We start from the raw sequence: 12,457 nt of genomic DNA, 5'->3' as shown, positions 1-12,457 counted from the left end.
CCCCGACCCCGACCCCGACCCCGACCCCGACCCCGACCCCGACCCCGACCCCGACCCCGACCCCGACCCCGACCCCGACCCCGACCCCGACCCCGCTATGCGGGCAACCCTAGAGAGCCGACCTGCGTGACCGCTAACCAGGACGCAAGGAGAAGGTTTGGAGGAGAGGAGGAAGAGGAGGAAAGAGATCATTATTATTATCATTATAATCATCATTATCATTATCACTATTATTTTTGTCATTATCGATCATTAATTACGAATACATCTACGTCATGACTAACCCCAATTCATCGCCATCCTCCGACCCTGCTGTCACGTCACAGTTTAGAACTAATGTATTATTCTGAATATTTATCCATTAAACTTTAGTCAAATCCTGCAGTAGCAGCAGAATCAAATCCTTGAAATGACTGTGCCAAACTTTCCAACAAGTCCCCAAACAATTGTTTCCCACCAACTGGATCAGCAAAGAAACCAACATTACTTCTGGGGCCAGTTTTGTACTGCATATCTTCAAGACCACTCTCCCACTGATCAAATGACAAATTTTCAACATGATCATTATATAATGGGATATTCAAAGAAAGCTTTTCCATAGTTGGTGAGACCGGAAAACTCATTATACCTCCAGTAGATGCACTGGCAGCTGTGGACTCATTGTCACTTTTGTGGATATGTTTTCTTACCTGGTGCCATAATTCTTTTAAGGCAGACACATACCTTTTCGCCATATCACTTTCAGATGATATCCTCATCTCAATATCGCAGAGTTTTCTTGCACTCTGCAATATTATTGGACGATCAGAAGTCCATGGATTGTGAGCCAAATAAATAAACATGATTGTCACTGCACAAAACACAACATATGCAATAAGCCAATTAGCTGCGGACAAGTTTGCAAAGTCCCCCATTTCTGCAACTGATATTGCTGCGGCCAGACAGCTATCTTGGTGAGCACGTCTTCGTAATGTCATGCTTGGTCTCTTCGTATCATTAAAATTACTAGCCAAATTTAGCGAAGGTCGATGAATCACAATTAAAGCATGAGCATGACCAATATGAAGTGTATCAGCCTGCTTTGAATATGGTAATCGAAGTCCTTCTGCTGTTGCTTTCAGTTTTAGAAATGGCGGTAACTCCTCTGACCATTGAGAAACTTGAGCTGCTAACTGATCAATTATATCCTCCTGATCAAGTCGAGGAATTCCATTGTATAATAGCCTTAAAGCACGCCGAAGTATTCTTGAAAGCTTTGCATGAGCAACCGGAGAATACATCACACTTGGTTCATTACTCCCATAGTCAAAGCCTTGCAAGGCATCTGCAACTTCATCTCCGTTTGTCTCTGAAACAACTTGCAGGAATTTAAATCGGGCAATAGCAGGATAATCGATACTGATATCTTCATCAGACCAAGTAAGCGTTTTCCCTAGCATTGTACAGATGTTTGTTTCGAGCGCATATATAGCCCAAAATATTCGTCTTCTCATCTCCTCCTGCAGTCTATCTTTTGGAGGTCCTAGCGCATTAATGCCCCCATCCTTCCTGTTCAAGTCCAGATTTACCGCAACCATCTTTATTCTGCCCAGCAAATCCCAACTGGGTTTGACTCTGGAAGTAGTCATCATAAACAGACACATTAAAAATAATGCTTGCAGGGCAAGAAGATCCTCGGTAGCTGGATTTCTCAACCTAAACTCATTCTGGGCAATTAAAAAATATTGTTCTGATTGATATTTGAGCCTGTTTCGCTTTTCAATGTCGGATTTCGGAACGTCTATAGGAAATTGACACCCCATTGCCCATACACTAAACAATACTGCTGAAATAGCATGGTTAGATAGTAACTTCCTTCTTAGTTCTTCAGCCTCCGGTGTCCGTTGACAAACTGGCTCCTCATCAAACTCAAAAGGAGATCTATCAGCATGAAACCCAGATTCAATCCATTCTTTAACTAAAGGTTGATGCAGAACCCGATACATTGCGCAACCATTGTCAAAATACCATGTAGCAAGCTTAAGGGCCAACTTCTTAGACGGTAATGCTAAAAACTTTGAATCTATTTCTTCTAATTTGCCATCGCTCTGCCAAAACGTAGCACCTCCAAAACTTCCTGATCCGAAATCAGGCGTTTGAAGTGGGTCTTGATTCTTGTCATTGCCAGGCTTTGGTATTTGAACTGTTGGAGGACTACTTGAACGAAAAGCCTGCGAATGAGGGTACAAAAGTCGAGTCGTAATCTCTGGCTGAATTTGAGCCGGTTGAATTATACTGACAAATGGTTCTAATACCAACATTCGTGATTCTGAATTGAAATTGCCTGCTTTTTCATGACCGAAGTCCCCAATCAGCGGAGGTTCAACATGCGCGCCTCTGTTGTATTTTGAATGGTAGGTGCAGTCTTGACAAAGTTAGTAAAATAAAATAAAATAAAATAAAATAACGCGAAAGTTATAAAACATACTCTGGCCTTGATTGATGCACCTTGAACAAGGTAATGTCCCATCGCACCGCACCTTACGAGACTTACACATGTCACATGCCCGAGTGCTGTTTTTTCGTGACCTTTTCCGACGGCGTCGATTTGCTTCATCTCGAGAGTTTAGTCTCTCGGAAGAAGAGTCAAATCCATCCATGAGATATTTATGGAAGTCAGACTTTTGTCAAAATTAAGATATGACGAACCAACAATTTAGCTTCTCGCCCCGTGTTAGGTTTATATGATTATGTCTATGCTAAACTTTCATTTTTGAAAATATATAATTAATTTTCTAGCGTTTTTATTATGCTTCAAAAAATAAAATAAAATGTATAAGAGTCCTTAAAATGATCACATAGATTATGAACGAGTGCATTGGAGAAAAGCGCTGTCGCGGAGTGGGGGTTAATTAATATGCGTATGTTGTTGGATTATCTGAAACTGTGAGATTGTAAACCTCACACACAATTTACTCCATAAAAAAATATTATAAAGGCTTTGATATAGTCCTTATCAAAATAATTCAATTGATGGTTTCACTAACTGACACTACCATAGAGTCTGATTTGCAAGTAATTGCATCGACATTGTCATGCGATCAATTGGATGATATTGTTGGCAAGCTAGTTGAGTCAATGGAAGCGGCTCTCCACTTCCCTCGAACGGGGCTATTGGAAGACCTACCAACGTATCTCAAGCATACTATGGTGCCTTCATATATATTTTCGTATCCAAAAGGTACAGAAAGCGGTACTTACTTTGCGATTGACATTGGCGGATCGACTTTAAAACTTGGAGTCACGAGGTTTTCTAGTAATGGCCCTAGAAAGTTACTATACGCTACTTCTTTACCTCTTGATGATTCAGTAAAGAATTTAGACGGTCAAAGTTTTTTTCGATGGGTTGCGTCTCAGTTACAAAGTGTTCAGCTAAAAGCAGAGTCATATCGTTGGATCGAGGAAGGCTCGGTTGTTTGTTTAGGAGTAACTTGGAGTTTCCCATTACAGTAAGTAAGTAGTTGATTTTAAATTTTTATGGCATCGCTCTTACATTTAGTAGACAAACATCGGCAAGTTCGGCTAAAATATTACGAATGGGAAAAGGCTTTAGCTCATTATGTGACGACATCATTGGCTGGGATTTAGCAGACTCACTCATCAGTGCATGTGCAGATTTACAGGTTCCAATCAAAGTTATTGCGATTGTGAATGATTCTGTGGCCACTATTCTTTCTCATCTTCATACTGACCCCGAGTGCCAGGTTGGAGCGATTGTTGGTACTGGGGTTAACGCTGCTATTCGATTACCAACCAACACATTATATGAAGAACGATTTTCTGAATTCAGTTCTGCAGATCTTGAAAAATGTGAATACTGCGTTATAAATTCGGAATTGTCATTTTTTGGTGGTGATGGAATATTGCCAAAAACAAAATGGGATGTCGACCTTGAAGCATCGATCGATGGCCCCTCTCAGCCGTTTGAATTAATGACATCGGGATTATACATGGCAGAACTTGCAAGATCTATCATTGAAGACAAATTGCTGAATTTTAGGCCATTAACAGCATATCCTTCTGATTTACGTCATCCGTATGGGCTTGAGGCTTCAACAATGGGCATGATAGAAGGTGAACTTGATTTAGAATTTGCTCGTCAGATGTTTTTGGCAAAACATCCATGCAAGCAAGGTCGGTTATCGTTTACATTAGAAGATATGAAGTTTATGAAAAGTACTTTTTATGCGATCTCTAGTCGGGCAGCAGCAATAGTTGCAGCAGGTCTCATGGCGATTGCAATCACAACAGTGCCGCAAACCTCAAAACCTTCTGGTTCTGACGTTGTAGTAGGCGTAACAGGTTCAGTTTTCTTAAACTATCCACGGTTTTACGCTCGGGTACAAGAATTTCTTAATTTGCTGGGCCGTCGGCGTGGTCGAAAAGTTAGGCTTGCGCCGTTAACTGATGCAGGTATTTGGGGAGCTTCTGTGGCGGCAGTTTGTAATGATTTTTGAATAGTGATTAGCATACCTTTTTTTTTGTATAGCTAGGCGTTTAGGTTTTAGGCGTTTGGTTTCAATATTAATTTGAGTCTCCCAAAATACAAAAACAAAAGAAATAAAAATAGCTATATAGGTTAAGGAATCGTTTGCCAAAATTTAATTCTCCTCTAGCTTTATCTTTCTTCTTGTCATTTCACATCTGGTATTAAAATTCTAAACGCCTTTTGAAGATCTGCTTTTGCATCCTTTAGTGTATACTCCGGCTTCTGATCATTAAGTCGGGCAACGTGATTTTCAGGTTCAAAATAAGTGACATAAAGATCTTGTATTATAGATGCAAGCGCGATATCAGCTTCTGATATCATGCTTTGCCGTTTTTTGTCAACATACGTGCCCAGCCTTATTCGAACCGAGTTGTAAAATAGGTACATTCTCGGGTGATGATTTAACCGTGAGGATTCGATCGCAACCTTAACCATGAAAGCAGCTGCTTTCTCGAAATCAACAAAAAAAAATTTTTTTTCTAATAACATATCGTCATTGCTGTCTCTGTTCTTGATGATCCAGTTAAATCCTTGAGTAAATGACCATACAATTGATAACTTTGCCGGAATCCTGTCAGCTCTAAAATTTGGATTACTTCCGCATAACAGACTCTGATTCGCAAATTCTCTTCGATGTTTGTGCACAATTTTTTGAGAAAATTTTGATTCGTTCAGGGAAGGAAGTTTGGGAGACTTGTTCGTCGCACGTTTATTAATTTGTTCCACAAATTCCAGCTGCATTTTGTTGTCAAACGGAAAATTCAAATCACCTATGTAACTAGTGACCATTTGCTTATCCCCATTCTGTGTAGAATCGTGATTGATTTTAGACTGAGAAACGTGTTGAAATTCTTTCTTAAACTCCGGATCCAGTACGTCGACGGAAGAATAATAATTTTCTGAATCTCTTAAAGCCTTGTATTTTTCATCATTGTATATTGGAAGTGGTTCAACTACAGTGTTGTTGTATAATTTGATAGCTTGCGGTATATCCATGCCGTCAGTCATAGAATGCCATGGAGCCGGTGGCAAGCCATAGACCAAATTTGGCATTTCTTTTGGAGGCTTTTTCCGAGGCTTTTTTGGGGCGTTTTGACATCTAGTTGTATGAAAACTAAGCAACTGAGTTGATTTATAAAGAGTTGGGACCGAAAAGATTGGCACCAATTTCATCGCATGAAATGAAATTGAGGGAACCCACACTGAGCTCATTTATTGCAACACGTCAACCTGTATATTTTTCGCTCATATATTCAAGTCCATAAAAACATATATCAAACTAATAGTTAGACCTTGACCTAGTAGCGCTTCGTGGTGGTGATTTATTTTATATGTAGTCTACCAAATGAACATTCGCACTTTATTTTTTAAACCTGTTTAAATTTACATTTCAATTTGTCAGGGTACGAACCCCTTGTCCATACACATAGGTACGCAATTTGGGTAGCAGCCCATGGAATGGCACGGCGGCTATGCCTTACCGGTTTCCTATAAAGAGAGGCATACTGTTTGCACTTAAAAGGTTGGGCTTCGGCCCAACACGCAGAATACATAATAATGTAAACCAAAATTATATCAGTCCTATTGGGGCTCTTCCCTTAATCGTTACACGGTGACAACCCTGGGATTCAAACCCAGGCCTCCGAAGAGATTAGAATCGTCCCAACAGTAACAACAACCGGCATTGATGAAGTAGATGATTTATCGCTTGGCGGACCAGACATTGTTATTTAAAATGTTCGTCATATTATTTATCATACAAAAAAAAGCTTTGTTTACTTGAAGACCTTACCATCGGTGACTTCTCTAGAGACGCCATCGACGATAATGGGCTGGTCCCAAGCCCACAAGTCCTCAACAAGGGCCTTGTCCTCTGGCTTGGAAGCATCGAGCTTAGTGAACTCATATGATTCCCAATCAGGAGCAACTTCAAAGGCAGGCTTGAAATCCTGGCCTCTGACAACGAACGCACCAAGAACACCGTTGTTGTTGTTCTCACCGTAAACAACGGCAGCACCAAACAAGTACTTGGTGGATGCTTGCAGACGGTTGAAGAAACCACCAATCAAGTTGGCAGTCATGAAGGTAAGCGTAAGCTCATCATTGTACTTGTAAGCCACCTTCCAGAGGGAGTACTCCTCAGGGTCGTAGTTCTCCCAGAACCAAGGAAGCGCAACAGGTCTGGTGTCCTCGTTAGAGTACTGTCTCTTCCAGGCATCAAGAGGAAGCTTAGCAGGTCCAAGAGCCTCAAGAGCGTGCTTGGGTTTGGGAGCAGGCTTATCTTCTTCCTCTTCGTCGTTCTTAAGAGCAGCCTCCTTTTTAGGGACAGCCTCCTTCTTTGGCTTCTCTTCCTTCTTGGGGGGGACATACTTAACCGGCTCATCAATGAACTTGAATGGGCCAGAGTAATTAAGGTAGATGGGCTGGTTGATAACAGTGGTGAACCATCTGGTAGTCGCAGGGTGAGCCTCACGCCAAGCAGTGCCAAAGACGTTCTTGAAGCCATGGGAAAGGAGATATGCAGAGAAAAGATCGGCAATGGAAAATCTCTCGCCGGCAAGGAAAGTGTGAGAAGTCAGGTACTTCTCGTAAATAGAAGCAAAAGCCTCGTATTCTCGCTCAGCCTTCTCAACGCCCTTTTTGTTGTAGGGTTCTCTGCCGACCAAGGGCTTCCACCACTTGGTGAGGGCAATAGCAGCCTCAGAGTTGGAAAATGACAACCATCTGAGAATCAAGGCATACTCGCCCTTGGTCTTTCCAAGAAGAGTAGTCTTCTCGTTCTGGGAAGCAATGTAGATGGAGATGGCGATGGTTTCGTTGAGAATCAATCCATCAGCACCAAAGAAAGCAGGAATCTTCTTGTGAGGGAAAAGGGCGAGGTACTCGTCGGGGAATACACCATTGCCGGTCTTGACAACCTCGACATCGAGGCCGTCGTGCTTAGCAATAGCAAGAGCAGTGCCGGATCGTGAGTTTCCAACGTAACCGTAAAGCTTTCCAAAAGACATTTTAAAAGGATGTGTTGGCGGCGTAGACGGCTAAGGGACGGCCTTTTTCTTTCTTATGTGGGGAAGGTTGGGATTAATATTACGCACCGTAATTTTATGTTCAACTATTGTTTACAATTTAAAAACATCGTGCTTGAGCTCAGTATACAATTATAGCATACGCTAGAAAATTACTAAAATACATCTAACACAGTTATTATTGCTTATCTTTTTCATCACCTGTTCGCTCTATATCTATTTGATCAACTTCAGGATTGATCAACTTGGCCTCTGCCGTGCGAGCTTGTTGCTTTTCATGTCTCTTTTTTCTCCATTGCTGACCAAACTTCAATTCAACGAAAATTATTGGAGCCGATAATAAAGTCATGAAAGCCACAATCACGTAGGCCCAACCAGAGCCTATATGGCGAATGACAGTCTCGATTAACGCAGACCCACCGGCACCCATAAGGCATCGAACTAGGTTATTAGACGCCGTTACGGAAGCAGTTTCATCAGAGCATAAATCGACTAAGATAACTTGCACGAATGTTAGTACTCCGGTAACAAAAAGACCAATGAAAAAAAGAAAGATTAATGGTACAGCAAGCGAAATTTCTTGTCGAAACACCCATCCATATCCAGCTATAAGAAGACTGACAATTACGATCATGGGCGGTGCAATGGATAACCTAGCCTCCTCAATTTTAAATTCCGGATCGGATCGAATAGCTCCAACATCCTGGAATCCATATTTTTTAGCCACGCGTCGAAATTCATAGTCCAGAACTTTGCCTGTAACTATCGACCCGACAGAACATCCAATACCATAGGGAAGAAAGCAAAGCCCAATTTTTAACGTGTCCAAATTGTAAACTATTTTGAGCTGGGATGAAAATCCAACCGTAACACAATAAAAAGCCGTGTATATAAGAGCATTAACAATTAAAATTAAAAAGATGTGAATCTGACCGATAAGTGCAAGGCAGCGCAATGGGTTACCTAGCTTTTTCCGTCTCGAAGGGGCCAGATCATTATTGATTGTTTCCGAATTGCGTGACGACTGCTGGAATATTTCAATAAGCGATCGGTTCATTCCCGTTGGTTTGATGGAACCGTTGCCAACGATTTGACGACCAGTTTCAGGTAGCCAAACAAACAGAACTATTAGCAACATACCACCAGCACCAAACAAAAACCAAAATGACGCTCGCCAGCTGTCTTTAGTCTGTGAAAGTAATCCACCAATCACTGGAGCGATCGCAGGTGCTACCATGACGCCCGAAGAAAAAAAACCCATATAACTTCCTCTCTCTGAAGGACCAATTACGTCAGCTATGGTGGCCGCACCTAAAGCAATAGTAGAAGACGATCCAGCGGCTTGAATCATTCGAAGCACTGCCAAGCCTGCATATGAATCCTGTAGTGCCAGAGCAATATTTGCGAAAACAAAAAGTAACAGTGTGCTGACATATACTGGTCGCCGGCCAGCAGAATCAGCCAACGTACCCCAGAATGAAGGGGCTATGCCTTGCATAATCATAAAAGTCGTCACTGTTATATTAATTTTCTCCACACTAACATTAAGATCTTGAGCTATTTGCGTGATCGAGGGAAAATAAATGTTAATGGCCAAGGGAGAGAATAACCCAGAACAGGTTGCGATAACACATATAGCAACTTTCATGCGATGTGAAAATACGGAGTATGGAATGCTTGAAGTATCAGGAACCGCGTTTGAGCTTTTTTCCAAGTTGACATCTGCTTGTTGAGTCGTATCTGCTGACTCAACATTGCCGATTCTGGTGACCAAAGAGTCGCGATTGATCGTGTCAGGTGCAGAAGAGAGACCTGCTTTAATTTTTTCGTCCATGATGCTAAAAAACTTGAATCGAATGAAAGGTTAATATTGAACATGAAGTAATATATTTTGAGTGTTTCTTTACTGTACGAGCTCGGTTACATTATACACACTTTTGTATTTTTGTAATATATAGCAATCGATGACTTTAGTCCTGTGGTTATGTGCGCATATGGAAATAAGTAACTTATATATATAAATACAGAGTAAACTATATACATGTATTCTACAATAAATAGTTACAAATACACTCACTGTAGGGTTAGCTAGCCCCTCCGCCGATATCGGCCCGAAAATTTGCACTTACATATATTATGTATTGTAACTCTGTACGTATGTGGTGGCCTGTATATATGTATAGATAAGGTATAGTTAGTGAATAAATGCATTTTTATGGAAGCTGCTGTTTACACAAGCTGGCAACTAGTTATACATAACAGGACTAAATGTAATATCTTGGAAAAAAAACTTATGCAGTATGACAATTGATATTTATTTAAGACGACTACTAGGTATTCAAAAATATTCAGACCGTACCAACGTGAATACTGTAATGATACAATAAATCATGCATTTATTGCAAGTTCATCCTCCGCACAAACTTGACTAAAATCAAGGACACGATACGAGAATATTCGTTATTCGTATTCGTATAGTTACGATTACGATACGATACGAATAAATTTATTATTCGTAATTATTCGTATAATCAGCACGTGACTTTACATTTGTAAAGCGGTACGAGACCCTTGCCATACACAGATAAAACACCTTTACCAGACTTGCATAGAAATTTATTTTGTCAGGAAAACTAATTTACGCTATACGTAAATAGGAAATACGAATACTGTACGTATACTATACGATTACGATACGAATAAGCCTAAAATTTGACGAATAACTATACGAATAAAAGAAAAAGTTGACTGTACCTAGGGAGACAAATGAAATAAATGCACGGGCAATGAAGGCTCGTTCGGGTTCCTGAACTTGCCGCACGTGGCGGCGTTCGTCGCGTCGCATACAACCCCGCCGCATTTGCTATATCACCAAGCATCCAGTGTAAACGTACAACTAGACTAATGAAGGTGTCACCGCTATTGAGCATAGTAGCGGCCCTTCCCGCTGTTCTAGCTGATAAAAATATATTTATTTTGTAAGTTGGATCAAATATTCTGCCAACAGTGACGCATGACTAACCAACCATAAATACATCTAGTGGGGATTCTTATTCAGACACGGGGTTTAACGTTAACTATACACTGCCGAATATTAACAATGCATTTGGAAACCCAAATATTCATGGTACGTTTGGTTCCAATGGCATAAATTGGCTAAAATACCTAGCCACAAGTTATAATTCATCTATATACTACGTTTATGATTTTGCTCGTGGCGGTGCTACAGTTGATAATGCCATTGTTACGTTACACGACTACATTCCTTCGTTTGTGGAACAGGTCGAATCAATGTTCTTGCCCTACATGACCGGAACAGGTCAAGTAGCGAGCTGGAGTGCGCAGGACACAATTGTGGGAGTATGGTTTGGCATAAACGACATCTTAAACTCGTACTTGGTATATTCGGAAGCTCAGCTCGAGGTTGTCTACAACCAGGAGATTGCAAAAAGTTATTGGAGTGCAATTGAGACAATTTACAAAGCCGGTGCTAGGGATTTTTTTTTTATGCTTGTTCCACCAATCAACCTGCGGCCAAATTTGCGGACAAGCACGCGTCCGACAGTTAAAAGTGCGGTTCAGGAGTTTAACTCCATGGTAACTGCCGGCGCGGCAGAATTCAGTGCAGGTCATTCGGATGCAACAACAACCGTGATTGACATTAACTCGTTGTTTGTGGACCTGATTAGCAACTATCAATCATATGGGTTTGACAACGTGACTGGGTACTGCGAAGCATACATTTACGGTGTTCCGTTTGGCAACACATATTATTCAACTTGTCCGGCGGCGATTTCTTCATATTTTTGGCTCAACAGTGTACATGTAACCACAGAAGTGCACAGATATGTTGCTCAAGCAGTGGCGTTACTACTGGAGCAGGAATTCGGACTTGAAGCATCTAATGTAAATGCATCACTAGATTTTATCAAGCAAAACGTGGTAGCAGACGTGACAGTTAGTTCCACGCTTGAAATAGATTTTACCACATTGGCAGCAACTGAGCCGACAGCAGTGACTTCAAAACTGTCTAAACCATTTGGGAAAGTTTGGGTTGTGCAAGAGTAAGGAGTATAAAGGGATATGGACTGTTTATTTTTTATTTTGTCATGATTAATAGAATAGAAAAGTAAAGCTTTTGGGACTAATTTTTCTTGCCAACCGATTTCTTGGTCTCCTCGCTGGTCTTGTCTTTTTCTTCCATCAAGGATTTGAATCTGATCATTGCAGGGAAGCCTTCCAAAAAGGCGGAAATGAACCAAGCAAGACGAGTTAATGCAGGGACACGGTACATGCCAGTCCAGATGTATATAATAAAAGCTTCCACGAGGTGATATATAGTGGCGAGCCAAACCAATATTTTGATGACCAGAGGAATAAACTCAATGTTTTGAACCTTGTATTGCCGCAGGGAAGATGCCGGGTCGTTAATGACTGACGAATCGAGGAACACGTAGTATATTCCAGCCAGCATTGCAACCACAATCGGATAGGAGATAGGTCTAGGAGGAATGTACTTTGTGACAGGTGATGTAGTAGCGTACCCTAGGCCCTCGGACGCCTGCAAGGCCATGCCGACTAACAAGTCCCTTGCCTGACCAAGCGATTTCATAGGCGGCTGAAGTTCAATTTTGGCCTCCAAAACATCAATTCCTTTGTTGTGAATTATTTCATAGCCAATTGTTATGAAATCAAGTTGAATATCTTTGAGCTCGACGTTACGGGTCGGCACGATGTTCTTGTAGTAGACAAGGTAGTCCCGCAGACTAACCTGATGGTCTTTATTCATGTGAGTAATGATCCTTTGTTTGATTGAGGAATCATCACTGCCATTGGCAGCTGTGGGTGCTGTTTTGACAGAAACTGATACCGCTTCAGCCATTGTTATCGAATATGTGGGTCA

General features: G+C 41.3%; 7 protein-coding genes across 7 annotated transcripts; 2 read left to right on the top strand and 5 right to left on the bottom strand.

The window, feature by feature from the left end:
- Window positions 1–176: 176 nt before the first annotated feature.
- V1514DRAFT_337925 (fungal-specific transcription factor domain-containing protein) lies at window positions 177–2,854 on the bottom strand. The gene is made up of 2 exons (XM_066928761.1): window positions 2,468–2,854; window positions 177–2,404 (listed from the first exon to the last, which is right to left on the bottom strand). Exons 1-2 carry the CDS (start codon window positions 2,637–2,639, stop codon window positions 369–371), a joined length of 2,208 nt encoding a protein of 735 aa, XP_066781008.1. The 5' UTR covers window positions 2,640–2,854; the 3' UTR covers window positions 177–368.
- Window positions 2,855–3,117: 263 nt separating this feature from the next.
- Window positions 3,118–4,496, top strand: V1514DRAFT_286036 (uncharacterized protein; the record flags this gene model as incomplete). Its single annotated transcript, XM_066925188.1, has 2 exons — window positions 3,118–3,488; window positions 3,542–4,496. The coding sequence occupies 2 exons, from the start codon at window positions 3,118–3,120 to the stop codon at window positions 4,494–4,496; spliced, it is 1,326 nt and encodes a 441-aa protein (XP_066781007.1).
- Window positions 4,497–4,546: 50 nt separating this feature from the next.
- On the bottom strand, window positions 4,547–5,879 carry V1514DRAFT_337922 (uncharacterized protein). The gene has a single exon (XM_066928760.1). The coding sequence runs from the start codon at window positions 5,738–5,740 to the stop codon at window positions 4,673–4,675; it is 1,068 nt and encodes a 355-aa protein (XP_066781006.1). The 5' UTR covers window positions 5,741–5,879; the 3' UTR covers window positions 4,547–4,672.
- Window positions 5,880–6,280: 401 nt separating this feature from the next.
- Window positions 6,281–7,579, bottom strand: V1514DRAFT_337915 (EF1Bgamma1). Its single transcript, XM_066928759.1, has one exon. The coding sequence runs from the start codon at window positions 7,534–7,536 to the stop codon at window positions 6,304–6,306; it is 1,233 nt and encodes a 410-aa protein (XP_066781005.1). The 5' UTR covers window positions 7,537–7,579; the 3' UTR covers window positions 6,281–6,303.
- Window positions 7,580–7,620: 41 nt separating this feature from the next.
- Window positions 7,621–9,588, bottom strand: V1514DRAFT_337913 (major facilitator superfamily domain-containing protein). The gene is made up of 2 exons (XM_066928758.1): window positions 9,490–9,588; window positions 7,621–9,400 (listed from the first exon to the last, which is right to left on the bottom strand). The coding sequence occupies exon 2, from the start codon at window positions 9,386–9,388 to the stop codon at window positions 7,733–7,735; it is 1,656 nt and encodes a 551-aa protein (XP_066781004.1). The 5' UTR covers window positions 9,389–9,400; window positions 9,490–9,588; the 3' UTR covers window positions 7,621–7,732.
- Window positions 9,589–10,358: 770 nt separating this feature from the next.
- V1514DRAFT_337910 (GDSL-like Lipase/Acylhydrolase-domain-containing protein) lies at window positions 10,359–11,761 on the top strand. Its single transcript, XM_066928757.1, has 2 exons — window positions 10,359–10,532; window positions 10,596–11,761. The coding sequence occupies exons 1-2, from the start codon at window positions 10,459–10,461 to the stop codon at window positions 11,620–11,622; spliced, it is 1,101 nt and encodes a 366-aa protein (XP_066781003.1). The 5' UTR covers window positions 10,359–10,458; the 3' UTR covers window positions 11,623–11,761.
- Window positions 11,636–12,454, bottom strand: V1514DRAFT_337909 (uncharacterized protein). The gene has a single exon (XM_066928756.1). It carries the CDS (start codon window positions 12,434–12,436, stop codon window positions 11,699–11,701), a length of 738 nt encoding a protein of 245 aa, XP_066781002.1. The 5' UTR covers window positions 12,437–12,454; the 3' UTR covers window positions 11,636–11,698.
- Between the last annotated feature and the right edge of the window lie 3 nt (window positions 12,455–12,457).

Source organism: Lipomyces japonicus (genome assembly GCF_038497905.1).
Source record: "Lipomyces japonicus strain CBS 7319 unplaced genomic scaffold V1514scaffold_66, whole genome shotgun sequence".
NCBI lineage: Eukaryota > Fungi > Ascomycota > Lipomycetes > Lipomycetales > Lipomycetaceae > Lipomyces > Lipomyces japonicus.
This window is presented reverse-complemented; position numbering and strand designations above follow the sequence as displayed.